This window comes from Halichoerus grypus, chromosome 5, assembly GCF_964656455.1.
Source record: "Halichoerus grypus chromosome 5, mHalGry1.hap1.1, whole genome shotgun sequence".
Classification (NCBI taxonomy): domain Eukaryota; kingdom Metazoa; phylum Chordata; class Mammalia; order Carnivora; family Phocidae; genus Halichoerus; species Halichoerus grypus.
The window spans coordinates 124,478,594-124,495,098 of record NC_135716.1 but is presented as its reverse complement, the minus strand read 5'-3'; the positions used below and the strand labels follow the sequence as shown (position 1 = coordinate 124,495,098).

General features: G+C 36.0%; 1 protein-coding gene across 8 annotated transcripts in view; it reads right to left on the bottom strand.

Moving 5' to 3' along the window:
- Window positions 1-16,505, bottom strand: part of ZZZ3 (zinc finger ZZ-type containing 3) — a 110,808-nt gene that overhangs the window by 11,303 nt on the left and 83,000 nt on the right. For 7 of the 8 annotated variants that reach the window (XM_078072881.1, XM_036113360.2, XM_078072884.1 and 4 more), the window contains 7 exons: window positions 11,618-11,756; window positions 7,685-7,832; window positions 7,485-7,600; window positions 6,536-6,607; window positions 5,412-5,513; window positions 4,409-4,504; window positions 2,052-2,204 (listed from right to left, as the gene is read on the bottom strand). In XM_078072881.1, coding sequence (XP_077929007.1) covers window positions 2,052-2,204; window positions 4,409-4,504; window positions 5,412-5,513; window positions 6,536-6,607; window positions 7,485-7,600; window positions 7,685-7,832; window positions 11,618-11,756 — 826 coding nt within the window. The remainder of the gene's footprint in view (window positions 1-2,051; window positions 2,205-4,408; window positions 4,505-5,411; window positions 5,514-6,535; window positions 6,608-7,484; window positions 7,601-7,684; window positions 7,833-11,617; window positions 11,757-16,505) is intronic. The other variant, XM_078072883.1, reaches the window with a different exon arrangement.

Here is a 16,505-nt window from a genome sequence, read left to right as displayed (position 1 = left end):
AGAGGGAGAGGGAGAAGCAGGCTCTCTGCCGAGCAGGGAGCCCAATGCGGGGCTCAGTCCCAGGACCCTGGGATCATGACCTGAGCCGAAGGCAGCCGCTTAACCGACTGAGCCACCCAGGTGCCCCTAGATATTGCTTTTCTGAAGAGAAACTGAAATCTGTAAATTTTACCACTAGTGGCTTCATGAATATACATTTGAATAATCAGAATGATTCAAACTGGTGCTCATTGAAAAATAAATTAAATCAACCAAACAAAAGTTAAATCAAATTCAGTCTACTACATGTATTAATCTACCCTTCACCTGGCTAAATTTTGTTCATCCTTTAATGCCAACTTGACTAGCACTTCTTTAGAGTTCTTTCACTTAAACTCCAAATCTAAATAAAGTACTTCTTTTTTTTTAAAGTAGGCTCTGCACCCAGCATGGAGCCCAACATGGGACTTGAACTCACAACCCTGGGATTAAGACCTGAGCTTAAGATCAAGAGTTGGATGCTTAACCAACTGCACCACCCAGGTGCCCCTCAATCATTTTAAAAATAAGAAAATAAGGGGAACAATCAAGCACTTATACTGCCTTTTCCATATGTACCTTCAGGTAATCAAACAGTTGATAAAGAGGGGGTTACTTCACAGAATATTTTATCAAAAAAATAATGAAGAAATGAAGGAATATCACTATTTTGTAACATCGAATGAATTAATGAACCCAGGCAATGATCAACAGCTACTATGTCAAAAAAAAAAAAAAAAGACAAGCAGATTGATGAAAGTACACATGAAGTAGTCCTGTTCACCCTAACAAACAAATCTGGGTGGTATGATCTGTTAAGAGTCTGACTCTTGGGGCACCTGGGTGGCTCAGTCAGTTAAGTGTCTGCCTTTGGCTCAGGTCATGACCTCGGGGTCCTGGGATAGAACCCTGTGACTGGCTCCCTGTTCAGAGCGGAGTCCGCTTCCCCCTCTTCCTCTGCCCTTCCCCTGGCTTGTACTCTCTCTCTCTCTCAAATAAATAAATAAAATCTTAAAAAAAAAAAAAAAGAGTCTGACTCTTGGTTTCGGCTCAGGTCGTGATCTCAGGGTCATGAGATCGAGCCCTGCATCAGGCTCCACAGTCAGCATGGAGTCTGCTTAAAAATCTCTGTGTCCCACTCTGCTCCTACTCCCTGTGTATGCTTGCTCGCTCTCTCAAATAAATCTTAAAAAAAAAAGCAAAAAACAAATCTGAATCTGGTCAGTCATCTAGACCTACTTTCAATTTACAGAAAATTCAGGGAGCAGAAAAACGGAACTTCTAAGTGACACCAATTATCTAGACCTACTATCAATTTACAGAAAATTCAGGCAACAGAAGACAGAATAACTGACACCAAGGAGAAGCAAACAAAATACACACAGTGGTAAATTCTAATGACCCAATTTTTCAACAAAAAAGTTTTAAGAGGAGAAAAGGGGGATGGGAAGGGAAGGAGGAAAGGAGGAAATCTATTGCAATTTATGACTGGGGAAACGTGAACTGAGCTTATGTTTGATCGTATAAACAATTACCTTTTTATAAACATGATAATAACTCTGTTATGTCTGAGACTTGCTCCAAAATAACCCAGGATGGATATGAGGTGGGTAAGAAGTATAGATGAAAATAAGATTGCAACAAGCTGACAACTATTGAAGTTGGATGATAGGTGCATGTGGGTTCATTGTACTACTCTATATTTGCATTTGTTTAAAAAATTTATTTTATTATACATATAATTCATTTTATTATTCTATTTTTTGCATGTTTTTAAGCTTCCTCTCATTTACATGTTATATATAAGTATATAATAATATATATTATTAATATATAACAATTTAGCAATGTACTGTTTTTGTTTTTAACAATATATTGTTTTTTAAAAAGCCCATAAATTTGCCTGGTAATTAAAAGAAACCAACATTCTCTGAAGGGTAGGAATAATTTAAAAATTCTGATGCTCTCATTCTGTACCCCTGATCTATATAACACATAAGATAAATATGATTTTATATAAATAGGTAACTTACTGATGCTTCTTCAATAGCAGTGTTCATGTGGCTATGAAAACAGGATCGGTCATCATCTTCATCCATATATACTGGTGGTTCATGGGAAGTCATGAAAGTGGAAGGTTTAAAGAGATGCTTATTAAGGGGGTGCTGTCGTCTGCTTGTTGAAGACTAAGTGAGAAAACAAATTTTTAATTGAGACACTGGATAATCATTCAAAGAATCAAAGATACTCAAATATAACTATTACTTCCCTCCAAATCTATCTATTGAAAGGATTTCAGCTCTACCCTTCAGCATAGTCTTATGTGGTTGTTTTTCCTATATTACCTGGAATTTTAAAGCACAACTAGATTAAAAAAAAAAATGTAGGGGGAATATCCCAACAACAGTACAATGGATCACATGCTATCTAGCTTGTAATTGGATCCCCAGCATTGATCACACTCTTGATATTCAAATGCTGAGCACTCCTCTTACAGTCATCTTATAGAAGATCAGGGAAGATGAAGTAGCCTAAGCCAGATATATTTAAAGATGGAGGTTAAGTTTCTTGTTCAGCGTGCTGCAGTTAGATAGTGGTAGAACCAAGATTACAAACTAAGCCTGTGTGGGACCAAAGCCCTTACTCTCAAAAAACTGTACAGACTGCCTCTCTTCATAGACAGTGTAGCCACAAAGAGTAACCTCAGCTACAGGCAGAATCATCATTTCATCTGTTTCAAGATTCAAACTCTAACCGTGACAAAGAATCACTATGTCAGTGGGTGGGCTAGATCACTATAGTCGAAATACTAACCTAAAATTCAGTGCACCCAAAGGAGGGAACACATTTAAGTTTCTTTAGTATTCCTTTGTTATCATGACTAGTCTTAGCTGTGAAAATATAAGGTGCCCAACACACCTAAAGTTAACTTGGAAATTAACCATGAAAATTAGAGCTGTTAAATTAAATATTAAGGTTCCAACATTCCAAAGTTATAGGATGAACTCTACATATTTGATATAAGTGATGCTATATTTGGGGGGGGGGTGAATCCAAGATATTTAAATCAACTGACAAATTAAAACAAGCTTACAAAGCTTGGTAAAAAGATGAAAAACAAAACTTGTAAAACATGGAGCTGTAGAAACAATATTCCTAATGTAAAATCACTTAGTAAGGAAGCTTCAATAAGGATGGGTAACAGCATTAGATATGCTCTTATTTTCTTTCGTGAAGGGTGGCAGTGGTGGTGGAGAGGAAATATCAGGATGATTTACTAAGGACATGAAAGAGGCCAATTGTGTGCTTTAGTTTTTGCAATTAAAGCAAAAAATTGGCTACAATTTGATGCAGTGGTCTATGTAGGAAAACGATAATAGCTTTTTCACTGTAAAAAGCAGCAGAGAATAGTGGAAAAGGCCTGGGATCAGAATCAGAGGTCAGTGGTTCTCAGACTTAGCTTTATGACTGAACAACTGACTCCATTTACCTTAAGGCCACTTTGCTGTTTTTTTTTTTTTTAAGGCTGTATTTTTAAGTAATCTCTACACCTAACAAAGGGCTCGAACTCACAACCCTGCAATCAAGTCACATACTCTATCTACTGAGCCAGCCAGGTCCCCCAAGGCCTAGTTTTCTCATCTATAAAAATGCTGTAGGGGTGCCTGGGTGGCTTAGTTAACGGTTAAGTGTCCGACTCTTGCTTTCAGCTCAGGTCACAATCTCAGGATCATGGGGATCGACCCCCGCATTGGGCTCCATGCTGGGCATGGAACCTGCTTGGGATCCTCCCTCACCCCCTCCCCCTCTATGCCAACCTCCCTTCTTCCCTTCTCCCCCTTCTTAAAAAAAAAAAAAAAAAAAAGGATCTAGAGCAGTACCTGACATAAAGCATTCAATAATAATAATAAAAGCTAGCTATTAATACTATTATTAGTAAAGTGAAAGGGATAACACTACCTACACTTCTAGAATTGTAGTGAGGATTAAATAATGTATTTTAATAAATATTCCTATTTTTGGATTTATGTAGCATATCGAAAAACAGAAACTGATTATGTTTGTTGAAGAGTCAAACACCCTAAAATTTTTAACATCACAAAGGCCTTTCTGATATACATTCAATCTACATCTATCAAGTAGCACCCATTCATACAAACTAACCTATTCCTAAGAAAATAAAGAACATAAAGATCATTCAATTTCATGGAGTAGCAACAATGGAATTCTATCCTGTGTCCATGCCCAGTATAACAAAATGATTAGAGTAAGTCAGATTTTAAAAATACAACAACTTTGTTTTGATAAATGTATACACTTTTACATAGCAATTCTGACTTTGATAAGTTTAATCTAAGATCTAAAGTTTACTTTTCTATTTTCTTTTTACCTTTTTGGAGTATATATATAAGTTTGGTGTTCTGCCTGGGACTGGAATGCCAGCTTTAGTTAGTTTTATGAAATATTTCTGCACTCGGCTGGCAACCTAAGGAGATATGACAAGTCATTTAACATAATTACAAGACATGCAATACCGGAATAGTTTTTTTTTTTTTTTTTTTTTAAATTAAAATATACCTGTGTATCTTAATGAACGCTAATAATTTAAAATTTATCATAAATCTAGAAATAATTTTAAAGTGCCAACAAACACACTTATATTTTAAAATCTAGACAAAAAATCATTAAAATACAGGAAATGTGTTTGACTCCAAAGCTAAATACATATTTTCAACTAATGAATGCTCATGCTTATACTATTAAAAACACACCTATTAATCTCAATGGTAACGTGAAGAAGAAAACTGCTAGATTTTTTTATTTTTTTTTAAAGACAACCACAGAATACTTCCTAAGTATGTCACAAATCTATCAGCACAGTCTAACCAAAAAGTACACAACCTGGTGCACTCACTAAACATTCAACAGACACTAAGTACATTACATTCTTATTTTTCAGTAATGATTGAAGCAGTATTATCTCAAGTTGTTTCAGAAATCAACACAAAGGGGCGCCTGGGTGGCTCAGTCGTTAAGCGTCTGCCTTCGGCTCAGGTCATGGTCCCAGGGTCCTGGGATCGAGCCCCGCATCGGGCTCCCTGCTCCGCGGGAAGCCTGCTTCTCCCCTCTCCCACTCCCCCTGCTTGTGTTCCCTCTCTCTCTGTGTCTCTCTCTGTCAAATAAATAAAATCTTTAAAAAAAAAAAAAAAAAAAAAAAAAAAGAAATCAACACAAAATATACAATGTTAAAAACAGAACAAAACAAAAAACCACATATTATAGCATTATGTAGCTAAAAATGATGTAGTAGATTTGCTGATGTTAGTGGCATTATCCTTCATTAAAAAACTATCAAAAACATGCCAACAATATGGGGCCATCTCCTCTATTACCTGTTTGGCTGTCCTATTGCCCAGTTCATCTGCTATCTTCTGCCAGCGTCGAGATTCTACTTCTTCAGGAGGGTATTTCAGGAGTAGCTGTTCAAGCTTTTTCTAAGACAAACCGAAGACCAAATTTAAGAAAGTTTAATACTGAGTTTCATAAATAAATACATTTACATAAATGAATAAATACATTCACACTTCTTTTTAAACTATCTCCCTCCCCAACTTTGGGGGTTAGGTCACTAGAAATCCTCATAGTAGGAAAAATTTCTAGTAAGGAATGTAAGACTTCACAGGAAAAATGAGATTAGAGAATAAACCTATGGAAAACCTTGTAAGATTTTCTATTCGCTTAAGCAAAAACACAGCACCCCCCAAAAAATTTTAATTAATAATACTTTACACATCTTAGTAATTTCCATTGACCATCTTTTCTTGCTAGACTATGTATGAGCTTGCTCCTATAGATTTGACAAAAACATCTAAATTCATTCGGATTTAGACAGAATATTTAAGAGACTTTTCCTTCCTTTGTGTGGTCTTCCATTCAAATACTTGATTTTTAAATTCTTACCTATCCCCTAAATTGTTCCACAGTTCTAAAGATGCAGAATAATCTGGATGCTTGAAATGAATTTCCTAAACCTTTTCATAAACACTGAACTCATTATAGCTCTGGGGTTAATCCTCATATGAAACAGAGATGTGTCTCAAACCTTACCCATGAATAATCCTAGCCATATGCCAAACCATAACAGAATACTCTGACGTGGCTTTGTCAGCTCCCCTCCATAACAAAAACAAGAACTTATTCTGAGGCACTGCTTTATTTGGCCCCAGGTTTTACTCTTCCAAAGCTGTATTACAAACACTTTATTCCACCCATTTCACTATCTTTTTCAATCCCCTTCCTATAACCCAGATTCCTTCTTTAAAACCCATCCCCAAACTGGAATTCGTATATTCTCAAAATCCAAAATTCTTGAAGTGTGATAAAAACTATATAGAAATAAGTTTAATATTTTCAGTTCTTAGTTAAGAGGGATCATCTACAACAATATACACTTAGTCATAATACTGACTCTAATCTGAATCTTTTTTCTTTAACATACACAATTTAGAAACATTACCTGTTCTTCAACAGTCCACAGTTGGTTAAATGTTTCAGGTTTGGTATCATCACAAAGGCGTCCTCTTATCATCTGCATATAAAATAGGGCCTCTGTCAAAAATAATAAAGGCTACCATTTGACGTAGCGAAATAAAACACATATTGTGGGATTTTTTTTTTTTTTTAAGATTTTGTTTATTTATTTGAAAGAGAGAGAGAGAGCACAAGCAGGGGGAGCAGCACAGGGAGAGGGAGAAGCAGGCTCCCTACTGAGCAGGGGGCCCGACATGGGGCTCAATCCCAGGACCGTGGGATCATGATCTGAGTTGAAGGCAGATGCTAAATCAACTAAGCCACCCAGGTGCCCCCATATTGTGGAATTTTTTATTAATTTCAAAATATTTTAGTAAATTATTTAATGTGTAATTTTTTTATTATTTACAAAATGTTTTCACATTCCTTTATTTAGTTTTTATACTCCTAGCAATCCTGTAATATGGATGACAGCAACTTCATCTTAAAGAAATGTTACTTTTCCATTCTGAACCCACATGTCTATTAAGGTTCATCTAACTACTAGTGGCAAGGCCAGGACTCAAATCCTGGTTAAATTACACTGCACAGACATCTTATTTTTAGAATAAAGAGTACGTATCACACACTGTAAGGGGCATGTTACATGTACTACTCGTATCTTCACACAACTCTACAACACAGGTAATATTAATCACATTTCATATAAAAGGGAACTGCAGCTTCGAGGCTTTAATATAAATGACATCTGACATTCCACAGCTAGTTAAGTGGTAGAGCTGGGATTCCAACTCAGATTTCTCTTAACATCAAAGTCCATGTCCCCACTATCTTCAGTGAAAGACTGCTTAAATTTTAAGAATACAAACCAGGAAATGTTAAAATATTTTGTCTATAGTTCAAATTTTCCTGCTCCAAAGCTTTATACTGTTTACCTGAGGACGACTGTTTGAGCCTTCAGGACCATCACTCAAAGGCAACATAGAATATGAAAGGGACTCTCCATCCTTCTTAGGATCTAAAGGACTTTTTGGTCTAGCAGGTAAACCTACTAAAAAGAAGACCATGTATAGGATTATTAAAGCAAGACTGCCAGATATTTCTCTATTTAAATTCTTATCATGTAATTTCTTACCTTTATCGAAAACAAGCTTAACTCTCCTAGTATGTCTTTTACGATTTTTAAATTCTCTTTCAAAGTTCCCAAGGCTATTGGTATATTGGTCCCATACAATCTCAGGCAATTGAACAACTCTCTGTGGATATGGAAGCCCTATATCAGCCTGGGAGAAAAAAAAATAAAGTGACAGTCTAAATTTAATTCAAAAAATTATCTACCATAGCCAAATTTTCAGAGGACTCCAAATCCAAATTACCATCAACCAGGCATTTCTGTTCACTGTTTAAATCCAAGAGCCAATAAAGTTAATATAGTCTAAACGTTAAATAGTAAAATGATAGCAAGTAGAGGAAGAATGAGTTAATAAGACAAAGCACTATTTTTAGATATAGCTCTAAAGCTGAACTATATAGACATATTATACTTTATCACTAATACACTTTAAACATAAATAACAAAACTAAGAAAGGTTTTATCTTTAAGAACAGCATATGAAATGTGTTTGATTGAAAAAGATGAGATCTGATACACAGAATTCATTTTATTTATTTATTTATTTATTTATTTTTAAAAGATTTTATTTATTTATTTGACAGAGATAGATACAGCAAGAGAGGGAACACAAGCAGGGGGAGTGGGAGAGGGAGAAGCAGGCTTCCCGCTGAGCAGGAAGTCCGATGCGGGGCTCGATCCCAGGACCCTGGGATCATGACCCGAACCGAAGGCAGACACTTAACGACTGAGCCACTCAGGCGCCCTCAGAATTCATTTTAAATACACCCCCAAGTTCATGACTTATTCATAAAACAATGAATTATTTTCACTATATATAATTCTTATCACATACACAAAAATTATGACATCTTGAGAATCAAAACTACACATTTAATCTATTTGGAATTCAGTTACTTAACCAACTACCTTTAGAGAAGTCATTAGTTGTCATAATTACTAAAACCAGATCATTATAATCAAAATATCTTTTGACAGGGATTTGGTTTACATAGGTGTATGTTTTTTGTCAGAACTCATAGAACGGTACAATTAGAATTTCTGAATTTCACTGTGTGGAAATCTCACCTTAAAAAAGTTTTAAAAAAGATTAAAAGGTAATAATATGCATCCTGAAGTGTTTTGGTGTAAAGTGTTCATGTCTGCCACTTTGAAATTCATTCTTGAAATAAGATGGAATGAAGGATTGAGTCATACATGATAAAGCAAATATAGTAAAATGTTAATTGTAGAATCTAGCGGTGAATATGTGCGTGTTAACTATACAATACTTCCAATTCTTCTGTGTACTTAACATTTTCCATAGTAAAATGTTGAGAAAAACATCAGGTGATAAACTATGAAACTGGCAAGCAAAATCCTGTTTGACACAGTTTTTTGTTTTTTTTTTTTATAAAGATTTTATTTATTGGGGCGCCTGGGTGGCTCAGTCGTTGAGCGGCTGCCTTCGGCTCAGGTCATGATCCCAGGGTCCTGGGATCGAGCCCCGCATCGGGCTCCCTGCTCTGCGGGAAGCCTGCTTCTCCCTCTCCCACTCCCACTGCTTATATTCCTGCTCTTGCTATCTCTCTCTCTCTCTCTGTGCCAAATAAATAAAATCTTAAAAAAAAAAAATGTTCCTTGCATTCTATATGCCAGTATATACCACAAGTTTCCTTAATGTCCACTAAAACAAACAGATCACATGTCAACAACTTAACTAATTCAGTAAACCTAAAAAATAAGTAAATTAAATACAGATGGTACCCAACTTATGATGGTTCAACTTATGATTTTTTGACTTTACAATGGTGCAAAAGTGACGCATGCAGTAGAAACCATGCTTCGGATTTTGCACTGTGATCTCTCCCCAGGGTAGGGATATGCAGTACAATACTCTCTGGTGCTGCTGAGCAGTAGCAGCGAGCCACAGCACCCGGTCAGCCACGGGATCACAAGGATAGAAAATCTATACACTGACAGCTATTCTGTACCCGTACAACCACCCTCTTTTTGACTTTCAGTGTAGTATTCAATGAATTACATGAAATATTCTATACTTTTATTATAAAATAGGCTTTGTGTGAGATGATTTTGCCCAACTGTAGGTTAATGTTACGTGTTCTGAGAACCTTTATGGTGAGCTAGGCTAAGCTATGTGATGTTCAGTAGGTTAGGTGTATTAAATGCATTTCGACTTACAACTGGACAGGTTTATTGGGACATAACCCATCATAAGCTGAAATATCTGTATATATAAGTAAACACACACATACACAAAATGGAAAAATCAACTTCTAAATTAAATCCAGTAGAAAAATTTCTTTCCAAGGAACATGTCTTTCACAATTACTAAGTATCTAGATTTAATGTAATTCCATACATTTTGATTAAAAATTGTTAAGATGGCCAATATCACATCTCTGTTTCTGAGATAAAGTGAAAAGAAATTAAGTTCTTTTTTTTTTTTTTAAAGATTTTATTTATTCATTTGACAGAGAGAGAGACAGCGAGAGAGGGAACACAAGCAGGGGGAGTGGGAGAGGGAGAAGCAGGCTTCCCGCAGAGCAGGGAGCCCGAACCGAAGGCAGACGCCCAACGACTGAGCCACCCAGGCGTCCCGAAAAGAAATTAAGTTCTAAACTAAACCTGGAAATGGAGAACTAGCAAATAACCGACTGCATATAAATCTAGTAAAAAAGCCTAATTGCATCTTTTTTGCCCACCAGAGAACATGAATAAAGATCAAGGTTAATAATTTTTTTGCTAATATTAACTCTTCTATCACCACCTGTTTTAGTTGAATCAATTGTAAGTAACCACTATAAGTACTATATCTTTTTGCACTAGAAATGTTTAATAATGGCAATGCAGAATCAATAAACACCTAACTGGACTCAAGAGTACAGAGAGGGTAAATAGGGTCCTAAAAAGTTTAGAAGTCTTAGCAAATCAATATATAAATTCCATATTCATTATGATATGAGAAAGTAATGATTGCCAAGTAAATAATATAGCTAGAAAAATCCAAATAATAAATTAATACAACTAAATGAAACAAAGTCCCCAGGGCTGTTCCCTCAACACCTGGTAGACCACTTCTGTGACTCATTAAAAACTGGTAACTAATAACTATACTAAGTTATTGTTTTGTTTTTTAAGGTGGAGAAGTTTCTTTATCATAGTTTCTCAGTTTTAATGTTTTCACACAATGCTGATTAATATTATGCCTCTCAAATTTATTAAATTTGAGTCCCTAATTCAAGATACATACTACAGTATAAATACACATCTAGATTATCCATACTTACATACAAGAGAGTTATAAAAACATGAATCACTTTCAAATGATTTAACTGTTAAATACGAAAGTTCTGTTTTAAGGAAAAGAGAAAATTAAAAGGAATTTTTACACTAAAGTAAAGGACGTTACAAGGGCATTAAAATTTATACTTCCTCTTCATGGACTTGGCAACCATAACCTTAAAGACATTTGAAATAGTTTTTTGTTTTTATCACCAATGTTTTCTATCGCACTTCATGGAGAGTTACAAAAGTACCTCAAAACTAAAGCAGTTAATAAATCCTGAAGTATTTTTTCTTTTCGCTTTATTAATCCTTAAGTTGTGAAAGAAGAAGGAAAACCCTCTTTTCCTTTTTACCTAAGATGGGAAAGGTAACAGGAAAAGATCCTAAAAATGGCTAGGGAATGGGACATCAAGTTCCTAATATAAATATCCAATTAAACCTCTCGGCTATTTTCATTGGAGTATATTCTGTTCGGGGGCGGCGGGGGGCAGGGATGCTTAGGAAGGCAGTATCCTGCCTTCAGTAGTATGGTTAGTTTAGAAGGGAAAAAAATTAAACATTTAAAAAAGTACATACCCATATTAAAAGAATAAATCAAGTTATTACCGAATATATTTCAATAAATCTTAAAAAGTGCTCAATATATACCTTCTTCTGGAGTTTCTCCACAAATCCAATGGGATTTTTTAGTGCTTCTTTCTGGTGTTTGCCTAAACTTTCAAGGTCTTGGACTGCTTGAGAACGTTGAGCTTCGAGTACAGCAATCGTCTGTAACAGTCTCTGATAACTACAGAGACAAAGAAAAATACCTCACTAAAATTTTCTAGTAACAACAATAAATAAAAACTGAGTTCAAGCCATGATCTACTATTAAGCCACACAGTCTTTTTAAAGTTACCTGAAAGAGTTTAGTAAAACATATTACTGGGAATAAATGAGGTCTTCCTGAGTTACGAAGTACCTAGTCAGAAAATATCAGTTAGAGAAAGCAAAGCCTTATTTCCCCATCCTAAGTTTTTAACTCTTGAACCTGAGTAAGTACAGAAAATTAGAAGGCATCTTGACTTTCCAACAAAGTCATTAAGAAACTGCTAAATAAAAAACAATAAAATCATAAGGTTTTAGCACTAGGAGGGATCAGCAAATTCAGCCCCTCTGTTGTATTCTGTTGGAATAAGGAATCTGAGGTACATTTTCTTGCCCAGAGTTAAGCCAACTGTACAATAATTAAGACATGATTTTAGGCGTCATGGTTCTCATTTGCTCTTTCTATTATACTTTCACTCTACAGGAAGTTTACTTTCCAAGCAATTCTTAAGTATTGAACATTTTTAAAGAAGAAAGGCCTTAAAGATAATTACTCCCTACCTACAAAGGTCTGTTTAGCACAACATATAATTTTACCCACACAAACCTACTATCTGCCATTATCCTGAAATCCACTATGGTACTAGTTAATTCTCTTCGTCTCTCTCTCTTTGATTCAGATTGTCCTGCCTCTCTAATGTCTATTTTCAAATATCAATGCACACATGGGAATATGTTAGCCCAAAAGTCCTGAATGTTCAAATACACTTTGCAAAAAGAATGAGAAAAAAAAAAAAAAAACAAGTCATTCCAAGTTTGCTTCAAAATAAGTGGTTAAGTCCTTAAATGTATAGGTAAAACACAATTTTTCTTTATGGCTTCAAATAAATTTCACTGCATTTCCCAACTAGACTGTAAACTCCATAATGGCAAACACATCTGAGTTCACTGTTTTGTTTATCCAGTGTGCAGCACACTTCCCAGGACAGAGATGATCGATAAATATTTTTGAATGAACAAATGAATAGACATGTCTTGTGCAACCAAAAAGTATACTGAATCTTTTAAGTTCAGAAGTCAGCAAACTAGCAGAAATTTCAAAGGTAAAACAACGCAATTTTGAGGTTCACAGCCACAGCATAATTGCAACATGGCATTCTCTATCAGGACACTTCTCCAGCCCCTGCCTACAACATACCTATTCTTGCTCTTGAAATGTTAATAATTAAGGTAAAAACTAATAACACTGAAGGGTAAGACTCCTCTCAAGCGGGAGATACTTTATTTAAAAGTTAGAACATAATTGGAAAGCAGGAACCATAACAAGTCCCTCCTGGATAAGTTACAGAGGTTAAGTCTAAACCCACTTCCACGAAGCCCCCATTTGCTGTGAGGTATATGGAGTGCACAAACCCTGCTTGTGCTGGCTATTTCCATGAGGCAGGCTCACCGAGGCACAATGTTAGGATGATGGTAGTGAGCTAAGTACTAGAACCTATCCTCTCTACAATACTCTTGACTGGCATACTTCACCTCCAGAACTCCTTCCCCACTAGCTGAATAACCAAAGATTTGTCATGGTGTCCTTATAACTGATCTCTGTTTTAAGCAAGACTTATATATTTCTGTATCATTAATATAAAAATGAATATGAGTCTATTAAACTTGTAGCAAACTGCTGAAAGCACAATAACAATTAATAAGGAACAAGTAAGAACATAGTTATGGAAAAAATAAGCACAGGCTTGAAAAAAAGTGCTGTAGTCAGTTGTTGATGCTGGGAAGAAAGGCCTCTCTTTGAAACCAATAAACTGTAACAATTTTTACTGTATTTAAATTATTTTTTCAAAAGAGATGACAAAACAGAACTCTTCAAACTCTATTTGCTTCTCTTTAACCAAGATAAAATGATTAACAAATTGAAAGTCCCACAATAAACACTGGTAAAAGACTTAAAGTCTGGAATAAGTGAAAAGACTGTAAGAAAGTGGTAAACTCAAGTCTTCTAGACCAGCTAATTTGAATCATTTGAGTACTCTTTAGAGTCCTCAGAGATTTTTTTTTTTAAGATTTTATTTATTTATTTGACAGAGACAGAGACAGTGAGAGAGGGAACACAGCAGGGGGAGTGGGAGAGGGAGAAGCAGGCCCCCCATGGAGCAAGGAAGTCCGATGCGGGGCTCGATCCCAGGACCCTGGGATCATGACCTGAGCCGAAGGCAGACGCTTAACGACTGAGCCACCCAGGCGCCCCTAGAGTCCTCAGAGATTTTACCAGTAAGATTACCATATATATTCCTATGTAGAAATGGAAGCAATCATAAAAAACTAGGGTGACATCTAAAAAAACCAATATGATACAGTCAAATCTATTTTCAATCCCTCCCACCTACCCAACCACTTCACCTCCAAATGCAAACTACTAGAAACTGATCCAGACATCAATCAAGGCAAGACTCATTTGTTCACTAATTTGATAATTGTTTACTAAGAGAATTAAGGCACTATCCTAAAAGCTTTAGTAATTATCAAAGCAAATCAGCCATGGACTTAGGTATAACAGAGAAGGAAAAAACTGTATGGAAGTGAATGGATAGGACTGACCATGTTGTTGGGGACAGAGGATGGGTATGTGAGGTCCATCATCCTAGCCTGTCTACTTTTTTGTATGTTTGAAATTCTCCACAATGAATTATAAAAGAAAACTTGAACTTCAATCCAAATTAATGGAGGAATTAACCACTGTACTCTTCCTAGGCTGGTCAGATCACACCTGCTACTGTATTCAGCTTTGCTTTAAGAGAGACAACCAGGTTCATGAAGAGACAAGGTGGATGAGAAAGTATGTAATAAGAAATAACAAGTGTCTTAACATTTACTGAATGTATACTATTGTATTTTAAGTATAATAACACAGTCCTCACTATAAACTTACAAGACAGGTACCATTATCACTATTTCACAAATAAGGAAACCAAGGCACAGACTAAGTAATTTGTCAAGATCATACCAGCCATTTATTGTGGAGATGTGATGTGAGGAATGGTTAAGATTCTGAGAATATTTACCCAAGAAATTAAAACCTCCAACAGAATATTGTTTCAATCTTTATTTAACACACAGCTATGTAGAAAAGGAAATAGACTTTTACAGGTTATAAAGAGTCAAACCAGAATCAAATTGTGATAAAGGCACAATATGAAGAAAAACACTGTCTCAGTCAAAACCAATAAAAGATGGCAGTATAGCACCCAATCACCACAGATGTTCGCACAGATATTTAAAGGAAATTCAAGCACTAAAAATACTGCAACTCTTTAATTCCAGCAAAACAGGCTACTTTCACACATTTGCTACTACTCACTCAACCAAGTAATCTGTAGAATGATTTTTTAAATGTATATACTTTGGTGTGAATGAAAGTATAGTTACAGCATTCCCACAAGGACAACTTTGTATTAAACCTATCAAAAGTTGTTATCTATTTCTAAACTAAATCCACTGCTACAAATAGTAGGCTTACCTGTGGCAAAGAATTGTTAATTTTATTGTCTCACGTCTTCAATGTAAAGTAAGTTTAGCTTTTATACTGTGGAATTTTATTTTATTAAAATATTAATACTCTCCAGTTCTAAATCTAAGTTATTTTCACTACCCTTCATTATCCAAGTCCTCCTGAATTCTTTATTCACATCTGTGAATATAAAACATTTACATAGGGGCATCTGGGTGGCCCTGTCAGTTAAGTGCTGACCCTTGATTTTGGCACAGGGCATGATCTCAGGGTCATGAGATCAAGCCCCATGCTTTGCGGAGTCTGCTTAAGACTCTCCCTCTGCCCCTCTTGCTCTCTTTCTCTAAAATAAATAAATGAATCTTAAAAAACAACAACAACAACAACAACAATTCTAGGGGCACCTGGGTGGCTCGGTCAGTTAAGCATCAGACTCCATTTCAGCTCAGGTCTTGATGTTGGGGGTTGTGTGGGTTCAGGCCCCACACATAAGGCTCTACGCTGGGCCTACTTAAAAAATAAAAATTAAAAAAAACACTATTCTAGGGACGCCTGTGTGGCTCAGTCGGTTAAGTGGCTGCCTTCGGCTCAGGTCGTGATCCCAGGGTCCTGGGATCGAGTCCCACCATCAGGCTCCCTGCTCGGTGCGAAGTCTGCTTCTCCCTCTGCTTGCTTGTGTTCTCTCTCTCTCCATCTGAGAAATAAATAAAATCTTAAAAAAAAAAAAAAACTATTCTAGATCAGAGGTCTACAACCTTTAGCCTGTTTCTATAAGTAAAGTGTGTGTGTGTATGTTTATTTTGGGAGAGAGAAAGAAATGGGGGAGAGGGAGAGAGAGAATCTGAAGTGGGCTCCACACCCAGTGCAGAGCCCAAAATGGGGCTTGATCTCACAACACTGAGCCAAAATCAAGAGTCAGATGCTTAACCAACTGAGCCACCCAGGCCCCCTCTATAAATAAAGTTTTATTAGAACATAGCCACACTCATCTGTTTAGATAATGTCTATGGGCTGCTTTCTAAATACAATGACAGAGTGGAGTAGTTGCAAAGCGCAGTTGATTCCCAAAGCCAAAATTATTTATTATCTGACCATTTAAGAAAAAGTCTGCTAGGCCCTGCTCTAGATTAAAGATACAGAGACATGACAACCAAGTATAATGTATAATCATGAATTAGGTCCCAGAGAAGGGGAAATAAACATTTCGGGGATATT